The sequence below is a fragment of the Ochotona curzoniae genome, unplaced genomic scaffold (genome assembly GCF_017591425.1).
Source record: "Ochotona curzoniae isolate NIBS_2020 unplaced genomic scaffold, NIBS_Ocur_1.0 contig_4792, whole genome shotgun sequence".
NCBI classification, from domain to species: Eukaryota; Metazoa; Chordata; class Mammalia; order Lagomorpha; family Ochotonidae; genus Ochotona; species Ochotona curzoniae.
In genome coordinates, this window is record NW_024466389.1 from 8,447,566 (window position 1) to 8,470,537 (window position 22,972).

Sequence of the window (22,972 nt, forward strand, 5' to 3'; positions counted from 1 at the left end):
CCCAGAGAAGGGGCAAGAAGGGCAAGAAGGGCAAGTGCATCCTCCGTGCTCCCCTGGAGCCTGGGTGGACTTGGGCACTGGCTCTGGGTCCCTGGCCTGCATGGTTAGTTCTCTCACCCCGCAGGAGGTATGGGAGAGAGCCAGACAGGCATGCCTTTTCTGTTTCAATTCACTAGAACCTGCTTCTGTTGCTCGTAGCCCCACACTCTAACCGGCACAGGGTCAGTGTCTCCCAGTGTCGATAGAGAACAGTGCCATGACACTGGGGGCCAAGCTAGGGCTGAACCAAGCAGACCCAGGGGCAGTCTCCAAGTCCTAGAAATGGGACAGGTGAGCCCAGACAGGAAGACCCGACTCCCTGCTGCCCCACCCAGTGGCATCTCCCTGTCTAAAAAAAGAAAGACAAATTGTAATGTTCTTGGACACCATGATACAAAAGTCTAGGGTTCCCAACTGTAAGATGGGGAGGAATATGGTTCCTTCGATGACATCACCTGTAAGTGTGAAGCATCCAGCTCTGGCATATTGAGTGGTGAAACTGTGCTGGAAGCTGGAGATTCATTTCCCCCATGGTTCTGTCCCCTTTTCTTGGTGACTTCCTTTTTTCTGCCCTTCTTGGAGTGCCAGCTCCAACCCCCAGAGGACTGGAGGTGAGAGAACTGATGGTCTTTTCACCATCAAATCTGGTCATAATTATATCCAAAAAAGGGAAGGACTCATTCTGTAATCCAAGGACTCAAGCCAAACTTCCCTAACAGCTCAAAGCAAACCATTCTACCCACCTTGCTGACCAGGCCCATGCCCTAGCCAAAAGCCATCACCGAGACTGCTGCATGCTGACTGGGGGGGCTTGGATCGCTGAGCCAATCACTGGCAAGAATTATGGAACTGACATATGGATAGCATAATAAATCCATTATACACTAGTGTAAACAACATCTTTTGTGATCATAACTCTACTTTCCAAAGCAAACAAAAAGTTAATGGCAAGGGTGGCATGAGCTGGCACTTCCGGATCCTCAGGGACAACAGGATTCTTTTGTCTCTCTGAAACCTGCTTCTGGGCCTTGGCTGTGTGGTCTGGTGTTTTGGTTCCAGCAGAGGGAGGCTATCCAGCCAGATACAGACATGTAGCTGGGAATGGTGGCTCCAGGAAGACCCTCTGCATGGCCCTCGCCCCAGCAGTCCCGAGACCACACGTGGACAATGGCTCATTCACCCCAACCCTGGCTCACCCTAATCCCTTGTCAGCTGTACCTGTGGAGCGGGTGGGTATGAGCTGGGGAAGAGTCCCTGGGGACAGTTTCTACTCTTACAGCCCCAGCTGGTCAAGAAAAAACTAAGTGACCAAGGCCAGCATGCACTTAACCCGGTGCTCAACAAATGGAGCTGCAGGTGGCAAGCAAGCATAGTGTTGGCACTAAGCCTCACCCAAGGTTCCGCCCACACACAGTCCTCACATGAGCTTTGCCATGCGCATGTTCATCTCTGTAAGCTTTAGCATGCTCATTGCTCGGAAGGGACATTGTTCAGCCAAAGGAAGAGAAAAGTAGAGCTGTCACATCCCATCCCTGACGAGTCCCGATCAGAGCAAGATGCAGAAGCCAGGAGGTGGGCACGAGCCAGGGATCCCGGGAGAGCGGCCCAGGGGCTGCCAGGCCATCCCCAGAGCAGCCGGCGTGACTCAGGAGCAGCTGTGCAGCCCGCAGGCAGGCCCAGCAGGTCCAACAGGAGTGCCCAGTGTCTGCAGATACTGGTCAGCAGATCAAGTTTAGGGCCAGAAACAAAACAGCGTGGCTTCGACAAGTCATTGGGGAAGGTAGACAGACCTTGATGAGTTGGGAGAAGGAGGAAGAGGAAGCTGCAGGCTCAACACAGCACCTCCAGTGCCCAGGAACACCCAGGGCGTGCATGCATGCACACACACACACACACACACACACACACATACACACACACACACACACACAGGTGCATGACTGGGCAGACCAGCCCAGAGCAAGAATTCTCACAGTTCAGGTCTTGGGACAGTCCCAGTTTGAAAAGCCTCTAAGAGGACAGGGGCTTATAGCCCCATACAGGTCACACTTGATGGTTCCTTGCAGCTGTCTGTTGGACAAATGACCTTGGGTCCTGGTCCCTAGCAACCAGGAATGGGGAATGTCCATTTCCCGGACCATATAAGGCCTACGAGATCAGGAGACCACAGGCTGGACTCAAAATTCAGTAACGATGAAAGTGGATGCTTTTATGTGGCCCACAAATGATGTTACAAATTAGCCAAGCAGCCTTTGGTAGGAAAATAGTCCCCTGGCTCTGCAAGCACAAGTGTGTCCTGGAGTTACCCAATGTCAACACCCTGACGGTGTCTCCCAGGTTATCCTCAGGCCCCCGGGCAAGGCACACAAAGCCTCCGGCTGACCATGTAGCTGGTTCAGGGGCTCAGGCAGCACCCAGCTGACCCTGTAGCTGGTTCAGGGGCTCGGGCAGCCCGAGAGCTCCACTCTGGTTCTCTGGAGATGACAGGTCAGCAGCCAGGCTTATCACTCTCCCTCTTGGAAACTCAGGTCTGTCACCCAAGGTGTTACCATAGAGGACCCCAAGCCAGTGTGCAGAATGAAGAGATCACAGAACCCAAAAACACGTGCCAAGCCAAGGGACATGGAATGTTCCACTAGGTCGGGTTCACAGATGCAAGCAGCAAGGCAGGTTGCCAAGCAAGGATTGGGGAACGTGGGGACTTGGGACCACAGCTGCACCTGGTGATATGTCCTCTCCCGACCCCTGCAGCCCTTGTGTGGAGCCCCCTGAAGCCCCTCTAGTCACTGTTCTGATAGAGGTCAAAGCCCCCTGTCTGCCTGGGTTTTAAGGCAGGTGCTGTCTGTGACCACGCCCTGTGACCTGTCCTGTGAGCCGTGCTTTGAAGGATCAGCCTCCAGGCTCCTGCCTCTTTCTCTGCCTGGGCAATTTACAAGCCAGGCGCCTGCTCCCCGTTTTATCTCCCACCCCTGGCATTCACGCAGGCAGTAGACATCAAGATCCCAAAAAGACTAAGAGAAAAGTTAGCACTTCTATGCCCCTCTCCCTCTGTAAGAAAAGCCACCGCTAATCCTGCTTCCTGCCCGCCCTCTCCAAGCTCCAACTGCTGGCTTCCACATGCTTCCTCCCAGGCTGCTCTCAGACTCCAAGGCCAAGTTCACCAGGAAGGCCTGGAGTGGTCATGGCCAGGGAGGACAAGCCTGTAGACCCTGGACCCAGGGCTCCGTGCCTTCTGCTCAGCAGAAGGTGCCACAGCTGCTAGGAGGAAGCAGCAGCCCCATAGATGCTGGTTCTGACCCCAGCTCAGAGCTACCAGGGCTCTCAGGATGCCTTAGTGCTAAGACGGTACCCCACAGGGGTGCTTGCAGCAGGAGCTGTTTCCGATAAGGAAGGCCCCTGAGAGAACCAGTGGCTGAGAAGGGCGGGCCTGGACAACAGCTGGGCTGGGGGACAGGGAAAGGACATGCTTGGCAGAGGTTGCCGCATGTGACAAGGCCCTGGGGTGGCTCAGTCATAGCTAACATCAAGGCCCATAGAGATGACTGAATGAAGTTTTGAGCCAGCAAGGCTGGGGCTGCAGGGAGGGGTTCACCACACAGCAGCAGCAGCAGCTGTGATGTGAGACACCGCAGGATTCAGGAATGGCTTTGAGATGAGGATGCCAGGACTCGCTAGTGGGCAGCTTCGTCAAGGCCACATCAGGCCAGCAGTCACCCTGGACCAGGCCCCTGGCAGCAAACACCCAAGGCCAGGGCTGGAAGGACTGTGAATTCTGGGCTGGTGCCACTGCCCATCAGTGGGTGACTGGCGGTCCTTGTCTGGTCTGTCCAGCAGAAACCCCAGAGAGTGACACATCAGAGAGAATGGACATGGCATGCTGGGAGGTGACCCTCTCTTCCAAAAGCTGCGAGGGTCTTCGGCAGGGGCAAACACTTCTGAAAACCTCGAATACAGTTTGCACGGATCTGTAAGCAAACACAGCCACTTTCCCAGGCTGTTTTAGGGGGACACGGTGTCCCTGTGAAGTGTAAAGACCCTGCGGCCACATGCCCACAGCATCCTACCCACACACTGGAAAACACCACTTTTCCAGCGGTGTGCTGGGGGCACCCCAGGGCACCTATGGTGGACATAAAGTTTCACAGGCCCCAAGATCCCCAGTCACAGAGATTCTTGGGAGCTTCGTGCGGTTTCTGAGGTGAGACTAATGAATAGCCATAACCAGGAAAATATAGGTTCTTAGGACAGCTCAGCAGGTTCAGAAATGGCATCATCGAGCCTGCGTGGATGTAGGAAAAGCTTTTATGACCCTGGAGCCAGAGGACCACAGCCACTCCTGCCCATGCCCTTTCAGGTGGGCACTCGGGAATCCAGACAGCTAGGCAGGCCAGCTGCTCCAGGTGCCCAGACCATGGCTCTCTGCTCGAGGGTCCCCCTCCACTAGCAGGAAGGGTCAGGCTTGGCCGTGTCCTTTGGGGCCCCCAGTGCACCTGCCAGCTGGACAAAGAGGAACAAGAATGGGAGGCTACTGTCTGCTGGTTGTTTCCTATGGCTAAATTGGGTTGTCCAGCAGTACATGGGACTCCACATGCTGAGCTGAAGAACCAGCTCACTGCATCCACTCTTCCCTGCCCTTGTAACAAGTTGCTTTGCAGGCCCAATGTGATTGACTAATCCACCCCTTGCAAGCACCAGGATCCTGAAAGTGCACCAGTCTCTGTCCCGGCTGCTCCACCTCCCATCCAGCTCCCGGCTTAGGACTTGAGAAAGCAATGGAAGATGGCCCAAAGCCTTGGGGCCCTGCACCTATGAAAGAGACACAGGAAAACCTCCTGGGACCTGCGTTCAGATCAGCTCAGCTCCAACCACTGCAGCCACTTGGGGAGTGAACCCACAGACGAAAGCTCTTTCTCTCTGTGTCTCCAGTAAAAATAAATCTTAAAAATAAAAGAAAAGAAAGAAAGAAAACTTGACTTGAGCCAGTGCTTTGCACATTTGGGGTACATGCAGCCTGCAGAGACCTGTCAAGATCAAGAATTCTCATTACGGATTCACATTTTAAAACAAGCAAGAAATCTGGCTTTGCTTTAAGATTGACTTGGAAAAATATACTAGAAGCAAAACAAAATTTAAAAATTCACAATCCATTCATCCGTCATCAATAAGCAATGTTTGCTGTGACAGGCACCATTCTTTTTATTTTTTTTTAATTTTATTTATTTTTTTAACCTTATTTGAAAGGTTGATTTTACAAAGGGGGGGTGGTCTTGCATCTGCTGGTTCACTTCCCAAATGGCTGTAACAGACAGAGCTGAGCCAATCTGAGGCCAACAGCCTGGAGCTTCTTCTGGGTCTCCCACACGGGTGCAAGGGCCCAAGCATTTGGGCCTATTCTGCTTGCTTTCCCAGGCACATTCGCAGGGAGCTGGTTCAGAAGTGGAGCAGCCGGGACTCGAACCGGCGCCCATATGTGATGCCAGCACTGCAGTCAGTAGCTTAACCTACCTACCTCGGTGCCGGTCCAGGCTGTGAGTGTTCTCATTGTTGTTCTAAGTGTTCTCCACGTGTTTCTGGCTTCACAGAGCGATGGGGAAGTCTCCCTGTCCCGTTCTGCATATAACACAAAGACAGCCAGGCAACGTTCAGCAGCCTGGCAGAGGTTACACAGCTCGGGCAAGATCTAGTTCCTTTTCCTCCCTGTGTACAGATTGGCTGGTCAGCTGCTGAGTTAGCTGGGTGATCGGTTAAGCGGCCTAACAGAATTGCTAGAGACCCAGTCTTGAGTTGTCAGAACCATGCTCCAATCTCCCCTCAGCCACTTCCTCATTGCATGGCTTCTTGTCCCTTAGTCTTCCTCATTCACAAAATGGGCTTCACCCTTGCCCCACCTTTTGGGTCTGGGCTGAGCATTAGAGGAGATGAACGCCTGGCGGGGGCTAGGTAAGTGCTGCCGAGCTAAGCTTTGGCAGCTCCAGGCACGAGACACCTGCGTGGGGGCATCAACGCTTCCTGCCTGTCTCTCATCAGGCTCCTGCCAGCTCCCCAGGCAGCAGCCTCTCCAGGACCCCTGTGCTTGCCAACCATGTTCCCAGCTGGAGAAGCTGCTTCTCAGATCCCTCCAGCAGGTCTAAATTGCGTTATTTCCTCTCCATCTGGGGCAGGGATATTTTCCTTCTTGTGCCACTGGCCCCAGAGGCAGCTCTGGCAGCAAATGCATGCTGAGGAATGAAACTTCTATAGATCTGCTCCGTGGGCACCTGTGAATGAGACCAAGCTGCAATGGCCAGCACTGGAGAACAGTCCCTAGGCTCACAGCTTATTTTTACGAATAAGTCAAAAAAAATTAAAAAAAAAAAAAAAAGGAAAGTGAAAGTAAGGAAATAAGGAAAGATTCTCTGGGTGTGAAGTCAAAGGCATGTCCTGATACGCTTCTGGCTGGCGTCCTCTGTGCTGGAGTGGAAGGGGACAGAGGAAAGACACAAACGGAATGGCAGAAGGAAGTTCCTGGCAGGGTGGACTGCATGCCAGAGTCCTGAGATGGCAAAGAGCATGAGGGAGTGGCCCAGTGGCGGGGGAACTCCAGAGAGGCCAGGGGAGAGGACACCTGCTCGCTGTCCCTCACCACACACCCAAGAGGACTTAACAGCACTGGGTGACCTTTGCTGTGCCAACCTGGGCTGGGACGTGGTGCTGCGGTGGCATCTGGGCCCTGAGTGTGCCAGACCTGTGCAGGGCGCCTCCCCTGCCTGCAGTCTCGCTCCCTCTGTCTCCCAGACCAAGTCCCTCCTACTTGTCCATCACATCTGGCCTCCAACACTGTTGCTACTACTGCATCTTGGCCAAGGATGTATCCCCTGTCTAGACTGCCTCCCTTGCCATCTCTGCCTTTCAGGGTGGCACCCATCACAGGCAGGGGCCACCTACCACCTCTGTCCTAGAGACTGCAGTGTTCTTTTGCCATTGAGATCCCTGCAGGCTCACCAGAACCCCCTCCTCTGCTGGCCACCTTCCAAGGGCCCAGACATTCACGTCTTCACTTTATCCCAATCACTTAACGCCACTTTACATGCAGCCAGCTTGTATAACTGCAGGATGCATGCCTACTAGTCCTGATCTTATTCCAGCCAATTAACCTCTGGTTCCCAGATCAGACTATTGGTCTGTAGCTGCCCAGATTGGCTGGGACTGTCCATTCTAGCATTCTTCCTTGACCTTCACTCTGAGTGGCTGAGCCGTTGTCTGCTTTCCCAGGGCTGCCTTTGAGTGGGTGCCCCAAGCCCTCGACAGTTCTCCAAGGAGACTTTATCTGCAGGGCCAGGCTAGGCCTTCCCTAGCTCAGATGCCCTGGGCTTTGTGCCCCCCTTCTAACAACCCTTGTGTTTTGTGACTCATCCCTGGGCCTCTCACCTCATCCCTGGTGATGTTTGGCACCTGAAAATCTCTCGTTGTAGGCCCATCCCATGCCCTGTAACAAGATGAGCAGTGTCTAGGTGCTCCTGTCCGGCTTCAATGGGATGCCAACAGCACCTACCTCCCTAGCTGTCACAACCACAATGTCATTTCACATGGCCCAGGTCCCCTGAGTGGGAATTGTTGTAACTGGAATTTACCCCATGACGACCACGAGGAGGCTGTCTGGGAGCTGGTATGTGGGAGGAGTAATTGCAGAGACAGGAGGAGGGGAGAGGTCGGTAAGCGTGGCTTGGGACACCCGCATCCCACCTGCCTCCAAGGCCCGGCTCCTGCACCAGGAAAGTGGCAGGTGATGGCTGAAGTAGTTGAGCCCCTGCTTCCCATGTGGGCACCTGGATGGAGCCCCAGCTCCCAGGTTGGGCTTGGCTCAGCCCTGGCTCTAGTGGCCAGTGAAGCAGTAGATGGGAGATCTTTCTCTCTTCTCTCCCCTCCACTCTCTCTCTCATTCTCGCAGCAGTACTTGTCCCTGCCAGTTGTGGCTGGGCAGAAGTTGCGGTCCAGGTCCAGCTTTGGTCAGATCTTGAGATTTCCTTTGTACCAGAGATGCCAGAAATGCTGTCTTTTCTGTGAATTCTTAGGATTCTTCCATGTTGGCAGTGAATGCTGTTGTTGTTGTGAGTAAGTAAAACACGATAGGAAAACAGCACGTGAGTGTAAGCCAAGTGTGGGTCCACTCTTGCCACCTTGCAGCCGGACCTGAGACTGGTGTCTCTGACATTATGAACAAGTCCTGTAGATGCCAGACAATCTGTGCCCACATGGGTCACCCAACCCCCTTCTGACGTCTGATGTCAAGAGGCAAGAGAGAACTAAATTCTGCAGGCAGGAATGCACTTGCCCTGTGACGTTGCCCCCAGGCAGGAGGTCAAGAAGCCAGAGCTCCTGTCCTACCCTGCACCGACGCGCTGTGTGGCCTCGGACAGGAGCTTCGCCCATCTGGGCTGCAGGTGCCTCCTCCGTGGGGCAATCCTCAGGAAGGAGAATGGAGACCAACTGCAAGCCTCCTGTGTCCCTGGGACCTGAGCAAGTTCCACTACCCAGTAACTCAGAGCCCTGGCTGGTCCAGCCGGTGCCCGACAGGCACCCCCGACCCCGGTCTGACCCAGCCAGGGACTAGCTGGCTCCACCTTCCTGCTCAGGCATCCTGCATTTCCAACTGCAGAGAGCCTGGGCCGTCCTCTGGGCAATTAGGTTCTACTCCCAAGGGTGAAAACATCTGGTCCCCTTGGTCTCTGCTCTTGCCAACGGCAAAGCTCTGGTCAGTGCCTGGAGAGCCTGGAGACCATGAGATGGCTCTGGTGGGCAAGGCCACCCTGACCTGCCCAGAATCCCCTCCTGTTTCCCCATGGGCTCTGCAGCTGCCATAGCCACGATGAGGCCAGAGAGGTGTGGGTGATCTTTGAAACCACACCCCTAATTCTGTAGGTAGAAAAACCGAGGCCCTGGGGAGAAGAGTCACTCAGCCCACAGGACATCCATCCCCAACTCCCTGTCCGGTGCTCCTTGCTACCTGCCACAGCGGGGTCTGCCAGGAAGGCACACGGGGGACAAGTGCCAGCCAGACAGACAAGCACTGACCGTGTCTCCCATGGGTGAGGCTAGAGCAGCCAGGCAGGTCACATTCCTTGGGGGAGAAGGCCAGGGGTGGTGGACAAAGGGCCAACAGGGGAAGGCCAGGCGGGGTGGGGTGGACTCCCGTGCTGTCAGACTTCCTGACTTCTCCACAAAGACATCTAAAAACCTGCAATTTGGGGTGTAAAATATTCTAATAGAAAAGTGTCAGCAGGGGCTGGCGTCGTGGTGCAGTGGGTTAAGCCACTGCCCATAACTCCGGCATCTCATGAGTGTGGGGTCACGCCCCAGCTTCCCCACTTCCGATCCAGTTCTCTACTAATGCTCCTTGGAAAGCAGCAGAAGATGGCCCAAGTGCTTGGGTCCCTGAGACCCACATAGGAGAGTAGGATGAAGCTCCAGGCCCCTGGCTCCAGCCTAACCCAGCCACTGTGGCCGTTTGGGGAGTGGACCAACAAATGAAAGATCTCTGTCTCTCTGTAACTGCATTGCAAATAAGTAACTCTAATATTTCAAAAGTTAGCAGCTAGCTTTTAGAAAGTTTGTTTTAATCAAGTACCTGGGAATAGGAACGTTCGTATGCCTGATGCAGCTGGCCTTGGGACCATCAGTTTGCAACCTTTGTTTTCATCTTCCCTAACCTCAGTTTAGTCAGCTTTAAAATGGGTATGAGAATAGTCACTCCCTCCAATAGAGCAGTGGAGAGGTTTTAGCAGCCGGTGCCCTAGAGGGCGTACGGAACTGACAGAGCTGCCACCAGTCACTCAAGCATGAGATGCTTTTCTTGGACAAGATGGGGAAGGGGCTGCAGTTAGAGAAGGGGCTTGCTGAGGTTACAGCAGGGCACGAGGAAGGACAGAGCATGCGCCATAGGCCCCTGTCCCTGCCTCTGCACGCAGGGGAGGTGGGCTCACTTAGCCGGCGTGGGATGGCCCTTCGCTCCAGCAGCCCCCGCCTACGCCTCCCAGGGTCCCTGATCACAGGGACACAGTCCTCTCTTAAAGGTCAAGGCGCAAGCCAAGAGCATGCAGCTTCCTTCTCACGGAGCCGAAGCATCGCTGCGTGTTTGTTTAAGGGAGAGCTTGCGGGGGAGATGCCAGCCCTTCCTCCATCTCGGTCCGATCTGCCTCTTGAAAGTCCCTAAACCCTTGAGATTTCAGTCCTGGGAAAGCAGAATGGAGGACACATTCTAACTGGATCCGTGGAGACCAGGGGAGGAGGGCACAGCCAGGCGCACTCCGCCCTGGGGACTTGGAGTTGGTGCCAGATGCCTGCCTCGCCCCCTGGCCTTGGCCCCTGCTGAAACCTCAGGGAGCCTCATCAGACCCTTCCCCATCCTCCTGGGGGGGAGGGTCTTCACAGCCACGGAAGCCTCCACGTGCTGGGCATGGTACCTTTTAAGAGTCAGAGAAGCCGGGAGTAATTCCGGATCTGTGTCTAGGTTCCAGACTGCAGGCACACGCAGCCCATGTCTGCAGGGAGACCAGCCTATGTGCAGATATGCTGCCTGGAGGCCAGGCGGGTGGCCTCCTGACACGGGAGGGAGTGCCCAAGTGTGGCCGTGGGTGCAGAAACTTGGCCGCGTAGGCGAGGGGCCTTATGTAACAGCCTCAGAGCCACACTCCACTGCCTTGTCCCTGCCCGCTCTTGAGGCCCGGAGGCCTGCCCGGCTTCCTCTGGGCAGGGGCAATGGCCCTGAACTTTTCCCAGCACCCTGATCACTCAGAGGGCTGTCACAAGATAGCTACCTCCCGCCTTCCTAATTCAGGCAGGAAGTTCGGGGAAGGCAATGTATGTAGACATCATACCTGCACGGGCACACCAGGGACCTTCATGCCAGCCCAGGGACCCCCACACTTGGAGAAGTTGTGTTGTGGCATTGCTGGAGTCAGTTCCTGCCCATGCACTCCCACCCCCACCATTCCTGGGTTTGCTGTGTGCCCTGGGACAAGTATCTAAGCATCTCTGGACTTTCATTTTTCTCACCCACTCAGAAGAGAAAATTCAGCAGCATCTTCAACACGCGAATACTACCACCACGCAAGTGGCTTGAGTACTAGTCACACACAGCTCTGGCTTGCTGGGGCCACTGGGGCAGCTGGGGTCTCCTGTGGAGAACTGGGCCCTTCAAGCCTGCAGGGAACAGGCCAGGCCAGCATCCCCCAGCCTCATCGCTCTCCTGGCAAGAAGCCAGAAGCAATCCTTTGTTGTCTTGGGGCCGGCTGCAGCGGAGGCTCAACCCCGCTTGGGGAGTTGGGACCCAAGCCCCTATGTGTCAGGACCTATCCTTTCTCAGCTGGGCCATCCACAGGGACCATGAGCCACCCACACTCGGGGGGTCTGCCGACGTCCCACCACAGCGCAGAGGCAGGACAGGGCTCCCAGCAGTCACCAGAAGCAGAGGGGTGGGGCGAAAGGAAGAGCAGGTGAAGAGAGGACACCAGGACAGCCCAGCTGAGCTCGGTGAGCTGGTGACCTCCCACTCCACACTTCCGTGGGCTTCTTCCCCGGGCCATCCTCATGCCCATTTCATACATGGAGCGATCGAGGCCCAGGAGGGACAGCTCGCCGAGAGCCCCTGTTTTATCATGAGCTCTCTGTCTGACCTGGCAGGAGCTGCTCTGCAGGTTACAGCACTGAAGACGTAGGAGGACGAGAGGTGAGCAGGGACTTGGGCCCTGCGTGGACCAGAAGTAACGGATGTCAATGGAGATGGGACCCTGGGCCAGCAGGAGCAGGGAGGCTCCTCCTTTACAGGAAGGGGAGGACTTGAGCCTGGCTGAGGTCCCTGTGGCTTCAGTGCTGGCATGCTGCAGGTGCCTGATGCAGAGCCTGGAGCATAGGTGGTACACACTCAGTATTTGTGGAGTCAGTGAGTGAATAGATGAAGACAGACTTGGATGAAGTTCTAGGCTGAGAACAACAATAATTATTATTACAGTGATAATGTCATGGTGGTTAGCAGGACAGGCCCTGGAGCCAAAGCCGCCTCTGTTTGAATTCAGCTTATGTGAGCTGTGTGACCTGGGGCAACGGACTTCTCTGATAAAGAACGCAATCACAGAATAGGTGTGGGGTGTGATATTGCTAATAACCCTTAACAATCAAGAGTAAGTCTCCGGAATTTGATGCGGTAAATGGTAGCATTTCCCAAGAAGTGTTTGTCGAGGTTCACAGCTCCGTGTTTGCCAGTTCGCAGTCTGAAATTCCGAGGGAAGGTGACGCTTTGGCCGGTGGCCACTGGGGGCGGCAGAGAGCCAGGCTGATGGCCCCAGCCCAGTCCTGTCTCCATCAGGAGTGCTGGGTGACTTGCCCAGCCTGCCCAGCAGTCCTGAGTGGGTTGCCGTTCCCCCAAGGATACACCCTTACCCGTAAGGGCATTTAGAAGAAGCTCCTTTGTCTCTTGGAGCCTCGGTTTTCTCATCTGGAACGTGGGTGTGGAGGTGGTGTGCAGGGCTGAACGGCCCGGCACCATCACTGCTCCTGGGGATGCTGAGGCCAGGCTGCTCAGGAGTGCAGCTTGTGTCTGAGTCACAGGCTGTGTGGCCCGCCCTGTGTCTGCTTCCCGTTTTGTAAAATGGGAACGATGATAAGGCGGGCAGGCTTATCTCTCCCCTCTGCTGGGCAGAGTGCAGAGGGCCACTCCCAGGACAGTGCTGGGCCTGTACTCAGTGCTACCTGAACGTCGGCTCCTGTGGTTAGTTTAAGTGGGAACATTCTTGCTGTGACTGCTTTTATTTTGAACTCATTCTAGTATCTTAACTTCCTGAAGAAATTTTTTTTTTAAAGACTTATTTCATGATTTAAAAAAAAAAAATGAGAGGGCCTGGTGCTGTGGCCTAGTGGCTAAAGTCCTCACCTTGAATGCTCCAGTTCCTATCCCAGCAGCTCCACTTCCCATCCAGCTCCTTGCTTGTGGCCTGGGAAAGCAGTTGAGAATGGCCCAAAGCCTTGGGACCCTGTACCCGCATGGGAGACATGGAGGAGGTTCCTGGCTCCTGGCTTCAAATTTGCACAGCACCTGGCCTTGTGGTCACTTGGGGAGTGAATCAGCGGAGGGAAGATCTTCCTCTCTGCCTCTCCTCCTTTCTGTATATCTGATTTTGCAATAAAATAAATAAACCTTAAAAGCAAAAAAGCTAATGAGAAAGAGAGATCTTCTATTTCCTAGTATACTCCCCAAATCCTGCACTAGCTGGAAACAGGCTTGACCAACTAGGAGTCAGAAATGCTATTTGGATCTCTCACATGGCTGTCAGGGACCCAAGTCCTTAAGCCATCATCTGCTGCCTCCCAACCACCTTAACGGAAGCAAAGAGTGTCAGTGCCTCGGCCCAGCAAAGCACGGAGCAGCAGGGCCTCGAACCAGCAAAGCACGGAGCGGCAGGGCCTCGAACCAGCAAAGCACGGAGCAACAGGGCCTCAGACCAGCATTCCAATGTTGAACCGGTGGCTTAACGGGCCACACTAAATTTTCCAGGAAAGTGACCCAGAGAAGGGGACGGTGTGTCCCTGGATAAGGCAGAACTTGGTCCTTTTCTTGAAGTAAAGAATGTCTCATGGCACCCAGGAGCGTCTGACAGGCACGGATGGCGTGGGCACCAGCTGTCCTGCTCAGTCCAAGGACTGGGCTAAGCTCCTGCCTTGGGCGAAACCCCTTGGAAAACCCTAGAAGGACTCAGGATCTCTGTCAGGGCCTTGGGGTTCCTGGGAAGACTGTCAAAGGGTCCTGGGGAGCCAGTGACAGGCCCACAAAAGTTTCCAACCTGGCCAAGACAGATGGCAGGATTGATCTGGGGTAAAATCCTCCACCCCCAGGACAAAGATCTAAGTAGCTAGGCAGGAAAATTCCACTCTAATCCAGCTTGCTGCACCTGCTCCCAGGGTCCTACTGGGATGGCGGGGAGGAATGAAGGCAGAGCTCAGTACTGCGCCTGCTGGGGTCCCCAGGATCCACCAGAGGGCCAGGGACAATGCTTTGAGTCCCCAGCAGCTGACAGAGGGCTGCAGGTCTCCATAGAGCTGGTAGGAAAAGCTTGTTTGCCAGGAGCCTTGGGTAGGTCACCCTGACCTCCCCTGAGAATATTCCAGCAAGTCCAGCATTTGCGGGTTCACTCTATGCCAGGTGAGGCACACAGCCCCACTTGTGCCTCCCCACGACCTGATTGGTCGGTACCCCTCACAGGAGGGGAACCTGAGGCTTCCGGGAGTGAAACTGTCTACTTGAGATCCCAGGCCAGAGTGTGCCAGAGCCAGGATCTGAGTCCTGGCTTCTCAGTGCCCCGGAGACCATGTGCCCACCCTCCTGGGGCAGGGTGCGGTTCCCAGAGAGCCCCTACCTCCCCATGCATCCCACCTGCTGCCATCTGCACCCTACGGACACGCCCCGGACCTGGCAGCCCAATGAACAGAACAAGGAACCGGTGACAGGGTGTCACCTCCAAGAACAGCAAGCAAAGAAACTGCTCTCCATCCGGGGTGCACCTGCTCACCCCTTCCTCTGCTGGGGCTGTTCTGTTGGTAGATTCAACAGCTGCAAAGAAACAGATGAACTCATTCAGACCTCATGGGAGAGCAGCCACATCCAGGCGCTTGAAGGAAGACACCCCACCATCACCCTCCGCTCAAAGGCCCCTGAGCCATCGGCAGCCCCGGCTCTTACCTGGATGGCAACCTAGGGAACACCTGGAGCGAAAGGCGCCCACTACACCATTCACTGCATTCCCACGCACACAGAAGTGAAGCCACGGGGCTTGGGGGTGATTTGTCATGCAGCCACAGGTCGCTATTTAGCAACATACACCGGACATACTAACCCAGCAGCAACCTGCCTGCAGGGAGACGAGCCCAGCTGTTACAGGGCAGGGCAGGAGGTGCGAGCGCACCTCACTCCTGTTACACCAGCTCTCTGTTGTAGCTGGGGCAAGTGCGGCAGACAGACAGACAGACAGACAGACACACACACACACACACACACACATACACACACACACATGCGCGCGCGCGCGCGCCAGGCCCAGCAGGAGGCTCCTGCTGCAGCCAAGGTCACTGCCCCCCACCTTTACCCAGGGAAGTTGTCCCGTGGGGGTGACAATGCTGAACAGCATTTTCAGAACTGACACTGCCTGTCCACTCGAGGCGCGGGGAGCTAGGCGGTGGCATGCTGCCTGCAAGATCTCAGTCATGTGTCAGACACAGCCCAGGACAAAAAAAAAATACCTGAAAACTCCACTGGGCTCAAGTAGCCACCGACATGCAACTAACTACCAGAGTGGCTGGATCGGCCTGCGCTGTCACTGGGCTTTGTTCCTTCCGGTCAGTGCATCTGTGGCTCTCTCCTGGGAGCCGCCACAAGCCAAGGGGACCGCGCTGGCCGCTGTGCCCCAGCCTCCTCTGTGGTGCCCTGAGGTCAGGGTCAGACAAGGCCAGGCCACAGCAGCCTGCCTACACTGCCCATCCACCGCCCTCTGAAGTCTGGGTTTGCCTCTGTGCATCAGGACACGCAGTGGGGAGGACTAAATGGGGGCACTTCCTGCTGCCTCTCCTGACCCTCCGCCCTCACCCTCCCTTCTTGCCATCTCGCAGAGGCTGCGCACACATGCTTGGATGCCCGGCTACATCATTTACCAATGCCCAAGCAACATGAAGGACAAGGTCCCTAGTTCCCCAGTTCCCCCCCAAAAAACTCAGAATTTCCAGATAGCAACAGCAGAGCTCAGGGTCCTTCTGGGCACAGGTTAACTCCGGAGTGATGGAGTGTGACTGGCTGGCACGGATGCCATGGATGCATCCGCAGAAAGCCTGGCTCTCTGAAGCCCTGATCTTTGTGTGGGATGGACACACACACACACACACACATGCTCATGGGTATGTACATGGCACACAGCAGACAGTACACAGAAGGGAAATGCCATCCCTGGTCCTGGGTACGGAAAGGGTGCTGGGTCACAGAGCCCACAACCACAGCTGTTCCTGCCCAGCCTGTCTTCCCCAGGCCATGTCCCCACATAAGTCCCCACAAACGGCTCGCACAGAGACTCCTGGACCACATGGTCTAGAGCCTGGCCCCTCCACCCACCGGGTGTTAGCAAGCCTGCTTTCCTCTGTTCCCCCAGCACAGGCAGAGGAACCAGGGGGAGTCCCAGCCTCTGCTATCCCTTGGTTCATGGTCACCCTCCTTCTGCCACAGCAGAGTGGGTCTTTAGCCAGCTGCGTAGTTCTTTTCTGTAGCTGGGAACACTGCCAGCATCTGGCCTAGCTGGCCGCCCCTCCCCCCAAGAAGTCAGCATTGCCAGTTATACAGGGGTGGACGGGTCAGAGGCCACCCTCCCCTCCCTGGGAAGGTGAGCAGAAGGAGAGAGAGAGAGAGAGAGAGAGAGAGAGAGAGAGAGAGAGAGAGAGAGAGTGTGTGTGTGTGTGTGTGTGTGTGTGTGTGTTGGGGAGCGGTTGGAAGCTTTTCAGCTTTTTCAAGCCATGATGGTTGGTGGCCAGGCCACAAATGAAATGAGAAAGGTTTGAGATCTAGGCAAAGGTGATTTGGTTCCCGCACCTTGTCTGAGCACCATAAGGCAGTGGCCCCAACACTCCCACGGCTCAGGCCTGGACCAGGAGGAAGCGGAGGCACTGAGGCTGTGAGTCACCAGCGGCCATGCTCGTCCCAGGTACAACAGTAGCGAGCCTGGGCTGGAGAGGATCACCTCTTTTTTTTTTTTAAAGATTTATTTAATTTTATTGGAAAGGCACATATATAGAGAGGAGGTGAGACAGAGAGGAAGAGCTTCCCTCCTCTGATTCACTCCCCAAGTGGCCACAACGGCCAGAGCTGAGCTGATCTGAAGCCAGGAGCAAGCAGCCCGGAGCCAGGCACTTCCTCCAGGTCTCCCACGCGGGTCCCAAGGCTTTGGGCCGTCCTCCACTGCTTTTCCAGGCCACAAGCAGGAAGCTGGATGGGAAGTGGGGCTGCGGGAATTAGAACCGGCGCCCACATGGCATCCCGGTGCGTGCAGGGCTACCTCGCCAGGCCGGATCACTTCTTCTAAAGAGAAGGTCAGAGGGACTCCCGGCTGCACACGCAGAGACCACCCCTGCAGCAGTGAGCTCACAACCCGGGCCTATCAAATAGCCTGGCTACTACCGCACCTACCCCTGGATATCCCTGGGATCCTGCCTGCACCTGTACGTGGCAGGGCCGTCGGGAACGCTGAGCGGCACTGGCGAAGGGCTGGGCAAAGTCTCCCACGTGCAGGATCAAGGCCTCAATGGCGCGGCGCGTACGCGCCGTGGCCCATTCACTAGAAGCATTAAAGTTTTATGGTCATAGAAGGGCGGAGTGGAGGACCGGTCCGGGGCGGCCGCCCTCTCCTGGCTGCTTATGGAGACTTCAGCTTTCCGGCAAGGCTGGAACCCTGGACCGCTCAAACCCTGGGCTCTGGTCGTTCCACTTTAGATTCTGGCGATCGCGGTTTTCCCGGGAATGACCCCGCTGAAGACACACCCAGTGGTGAGGACTGGCGCACCACCGCCCTCTCCGGGCTGGCAGGGGCGCGGCCGCGGGGCCGGGGCGGGGCCGGGGGCGCGTCCGGGGCGGGTCGAGCGGCCGCCCCTCTCCAGCCCGGAAGGAGCGGGAGGAGGAGCCGCGGGGCCCGGAGTCGTTCCCACGTGAGAAGCTCGGCGGCCGAATTCCTCGCGCCCTGCGGCCGCGGTCGGCCGGCGCCCGGCCGCACCGAGAAGCCTGGTCCTGCGGGCGCGGGCATCCAGGCGGGCGACGGGGCCGGCGATCGGCTGCGCCCCGATGCGGCGGCGGCTCCGGGAGCAGTGAGCCCGCGCCCGCCGTGGGAGCCCCCCGCGCCGCCGCGGGCAGCTCTCCCCGCCAGGGCACGCGGCATGCGGGCGGCCGACTCCGGCACCTGGGAGCGCGTCCGCCAGCTCGCGGCGCAGGGCGAGCCGGCGCCTTCCTGCGGAGCGGGGTCCGGGCCGACGCGCGCCCCGGGGCCCGCAGCCTGCGAGCGCTGTTCCGACGCTGTGGGGCCCAGCGATGGACTCCGCACCGGGGCGTCCCCACGAGCCGATGGCGACTGCAGCCAAGCGGGTAGGTACGCGGTGGCCGCGGCCCGGGGAGTGGAGTCTGCGGAGCCGGGCGCGCGGGGGCGCTCGGGGCCGGGATCGCGAAGCCGCCGGTGGCAAAGTTCTCGCGGCGCGCGGAGCCAAGGGGGGCGCGGGCGACTGCGGCGGGGAGACGTGCGGGATGCCCACTCAGGTCCTGAGCGTGGGGCGGAGGGCTCGGGGCTCGGCAGCTCGAGTCCCCGTGGGAGGACTGCGAGGGATGATGAAGGTCAGGTCCGCCCGAGTGGCGCGAGTCTGTGCGCGTGGGAAAGGGGCCGGCCGGCCGGCCGGCTGGCCGCCAAGTTGGGACCGGCCCCCTGCGGCGGTGCCGGGAACCCGAGCGACAGCCTCTCCGCAGCCCGAGGCTGGCAATTGCCTGCAGTCCTCACGGGCTGAAGCCCCGAGCTCAGCCTGAAGAGAAACCACAGTGGTGGTGGGGACAGACGCGGGGACCTTAGCGCTCCACGCGGGGATAGCTGTTCCGGGGTTCAGGTGTTCTCCGTGAGCGCGATCCCCATTCTGTTCTGCTCTGGTCTCGGCCGTGTCCCTGCCCGTGGCCTGTAAGTTCTGTGGTCGCGGGGCTGGAGACTCCTCCTGGATCCACCGCCTCTGCAGTGGGAAGAAACATGCGGCTGGCAAGGGTGGCCGTCATCGTCGGTTTGAAGTTCTGAATCCTCTTGCAAAGAAAGGCTGGGGGAGGGCTTGTTGCCTGCCCAATAGTTTCTGGTGGTTTGTGTGTCATATCTCCTGGGAGTGAGACTGTGCAGAGGGCAGGAAAGCCCACAGTCCCACCCTGCCTGTGCCCCAGTTCTCATAGTCCAGACCGCACTTGCTGGAATTTGGGATTGTATCTTTCCTGCCAGGACCCAGCCTTGGCACCAGACTCACCGTCCCAGGCGGCTGGCTTGCCAGCTGGGGAACACATGGGCTTATTTACCTAGTAATTACTTCTTTCCTGTGAGAAAAGAGCCAGCAGCAAAGCGCCCTGATTCCTGAGCGGTCCATGGTGGTCTCCCCAGGAGAAGGAATTCCACCCCCTCCTGGGTCAGTCCCCTGTAAGCCTTGGCTTGGTCCGTCCCCCTGCCAGCCAAAAAGTTGCGCCAGGCAGTTAAGGGCGCAGGACAGGTTGAGGTAAAGTGGATGCAAAAGAGTGAGCAGATGGGAGGGCCTGGGGAGGTCACATCATCCTTTGGAGACCCAGTTCACTTGTCCACATGGTGGAATTGCCATGAGAAGTGGCCAGGAGTGTGGGTCCTCAGCTTCCTATACAGTCAGTTTTTCTGCAGGAGGGTGGTGGTGCTATCTGCCCCATCTCTGCCCTCCTGAACTGTGTCCCCGTGATGACTCTTGTCTGTAAAATACTTAAGTGGGAGGCTGAGTGTGATGGTGGTGGAAGTTGCTGTTATGTAAACACATGCAATCAATGGCTGGCCACAGATAGAGCTGTTTACTGACTGCATTTGTGTTTTTGTAATAACAATACCCTAATGACACCCTGTAGCTGAGAACCTCCTAGCTGCTCCATCTGGGGGCGGTTGTTGTTGTGGCAGCCCTGTGGTGTCTCCCTGTATGGGTGGGAGGAGGGGCTGGAGATCTTTCTCAGTTTACACGCTGACTCCTCACAGTGGCCAAGGCTGAGGGCTGAAACCGGGGAGCCCAACCCAGATCTCCCAGATTGGCATCAGGGACCCGGTGCCTCGACCCCAGGGTCTGCATTTGACAGGAAGCTGGAGTCATCGACTGAAGCCAGGAAGCAAACCCAGCCCTCAAGGGTGGGACAGGGGCGGCTTCCCTGCTCCGCTGCTCTCCCCCTGCGTCCTGCCCCTGATTCTTAAAGACAGGTGGAGCTTCTAACAGCTACTGCTCTGATGGTGGGTTGGTGAGGACAGCTCGTTCCGGAAATGGTTTCTCAAAACTTTTGGCTGTTAAGAAGGGTTTCCCTCTGGGAGGAGAGAAAGAGGCATGCTTTGGCTTAGAAGAACAAGCTGAAATTATTGCGGAAATAAGTGCATCAGGCCGCCGAGAGCAGATTCGTCTTCAGGTCTCGACTGGATGTGGCTCTCAGCTTGAGGCAAGGGAAGAGGAGTCCTCTTGGACAGGTGGATTAGAGCTGTCAGAGGGGTGTACCGGAAGCGGGGGGAGAGAGGACATTTGCTTGGTGGGTTGAGAACATTGCTCGGGCAGGGGTCCTGAGACCAGCAGGGTGAGAGCTCTGGCTCCACGGTGGGCAGCAGGTGTGCACAGGGGATGCTTTTCTGCCCTCATTCTGCTTGACCTTGGCAGTCTCCACCACTGGGTTTCCCCATTGACACACAGGGAGCTTCAGAGTGACCCAGGGTCCACCAGGGACTCTGAAGTTGGGGACACCGAGTTCTTGCATCTGCCATGGTCTGTTGCTCGGTCACATTTCTTGGGCACCTACTTTGTCGTAGTTTTCGGGGACATAGTAGCAAACAGATGCCCGCAGCCCTGGTTTCCGTGAAGCTTACTTACGCCTGATGGGAGGAGAGTCCCAACAGGCAAGCCTGCCCTGGAGACTTCGGGGGCTGTCAGTGCAACAATGAGAGGTTAGCAAATGGGAGCAGGTGCTACTGAGCATCTTAGGACCTTGGGGCGGACGAGGGGTAAGAGACAAAGTATGTGGGTGGTGGAGTTCCTAAGGCAAGAAGGTGGTACTGGGAGTGAGTGCTTTTGTAGACAAAGCACTTACCTATCTCCACCCGAAGCGTCTGAACTGGGGTGCAGGAACCGTGGCCCCGTTGAACTGTTCTTCCCCACCACCGCCCCTCTCCGCCACTCTGAAGCTCTGGAGCCCCCTCCTACCTGTTCACACCTCTGCCACCTTATTGTTTATTTTGTCATAGTCACAGTTGTTCTTGGAGCTTCTTGCTTGTCTATCAGATCCTGGACGAGGGAGCCAGAGTGCCCGTATGTGGTCGTGGGCTGGCTCCCAGCCCAGGGGAGGCAGAGTGACCAGTCCCACCCACTGATGAGGCAGACTGGTACTCAGAGCAATGGAAGAATCAGCTCAAGTTCATGGTCAGTAGATCTCACTTCCAGGTTGTAGACCTCCGCTAGGTCTACATAGCAAGACCTTTGGTTGTTCTTGAGAAAGTTATAGACCTCCCACATCAAGTTTCAGGCTTTTTTTTAAAATCCTTGATGTTTTTATCCTTAAAAATAAATATTTAAAACTACCAGAAGAGGTTTGTCCTCTCCTTGACATGCCTTGTTTTTAGCAGCTCAAGCATTTGCTTATCTTTGTGCTGTTAGCGGTTTCAGCAGGAAGTCAGCTTTCTGGAAAGGGGACTTCTGCTAGGGTGGGGCCGAAATCCTGGCTGCGCAGAGCAGAATGAGCGATGCACTTAGGAAGTGGCCCGGGCGATCCCAGCAGTGGGTTTTGTGGGAACATCCTTGGGCTATGGCAGGGTGGGTAACAAAGATCTCACCCTGAGACCTCGCCTCCTGTGCCCGCCTTGCTGTGTTCGGAAGGGTGGGTGGGGGGAGCACTGGACTGGCAGGTGGCATTCCATGGTGGGTGTAGCGGACTGGCTGTGCAATCAGACACTCCATGGCTGGAGTCTCCCTCTCTGTTCCTTATCAACTAGGTGTCCTGGAGAAAGTTACTCAACATTCTTAGCCTCTGTTTACACTTCTGTAGAATGAAGCAGCTACTCCCTCCCCACATTGGAGTTGTTGGAGACTAGACAGGTGTCTGCATGCTTCATACCCTCTGATGGTTCTGATGCTGCCTGTGCCATGGCGGGGGTGGAGGCAGGGAGAAGCCTCCCACTGGATCACAGTGCCCACACACCCGGAAGTGTGTGCAGGTGTGTTCGAAGTCAGAAACGCTGGCTATGGAGGACACCCGCTGCTGCTTTGTCCCACCGCCCCAATCGTTTCCAAGTCTGTGGCAGACCTCAGGCCAAGTGCGGCAGAGTGCTCACGGCCAACAGCGGCTATCACCCCGGAGTTAACCTGTGTCATCCCCACACAGGCCCTGGGCGAGATGAGGCTCATTTGCTTGTAGACAGATTCCAGCCCTGCAGATAAGCACAGCCGACCCATCATTAGGGCCTGCTGCCGCCCGCGTTGCCACAGGGACCCGTGTTTGCTGTGAGTCACCAGGGCCGTAAACTCTCCAGGGAGACAAGCTCTGGCTATAAGGTGCGTGAGTGTGTGCAGTTGTTTTAATGCCTCTGCCCTCTGCCAATGTGTTGGGAGTCGTGTGCACCGGATGAACGCCTGCCAGGGAGGGTCACGGTCAGGACTGCCCCCTGCTCACAAGGACCAGCCCCTCTGCAGCCCCTGTGGCGATCTTCCCAAGGAGGGGGCCTTCAGGCTTTCTCTCGTCTGCTGTTTGGACGCCCTCAAGAGAGCCCATTTACAGGACTCCACGGAGAGTGGCAGTTCCTTGGAGCCCATGCCTGATGGCATCGACGCGCCAGGTGCCACAGCAGCCCCAGGTTTGGAAGAAATTCACAGTCAGAAGGGCGCGACAGGTAGGCAAGTCCTGCCTGAGCACCATTGGCCCTGGGTCGGGACTTGGGGAGCTGTGGGTTCTGGGTGGTAGCAGCCCTGGAACTCTGTGCTGGATTGGGGGTTAGTGTAGGGGAGCCCTCCCACCCCCACCTGGCACCTGGAGGCGGCTGGATGGGTGCCAACAGTCTCCGCAACAGGAGGCTGGCTCAGGCTCCTGACACATGCGGGCTGCGACTTTATCAAGGCCTGGAGTGTGTTCAGTGTCTTTTCATAGTGTGTCGCTCCAGGAAGCTCTCCCAGGAGG

The 22,972-nt window shown here is 56.6% G+C and overlaps 1 protein-coding gene across 3 annotated transcripts in view; it reads left to right on the forward strand.

Annotated features, from left to right (window-relative positions):
• Positions 1-22,972, forward strand: part of KAZN (kazrin, periplakin interacting protein) — a 306,938-nt gene that overhangs the window by 190,126 nt on the left and 93,840 nt on the right. Inside the window, exon 1 of one of the 3 annotated variants that reach the window (XM_040987943.1) lies at positions 17,968-18,172. The exons of the other annotated variants lie outside the window; for them this stretch is intronic. Within the exon in view, the coding sequence (XP_040843877.1) occupies positions 17,968-18,172 (205 nt within the window). Of the gene's footprint in view, positions 1-17,967; positions 18,173-22,972 lie in introns of those variants that run through there. 3 annotated transcript variants of the gene reach the window in all.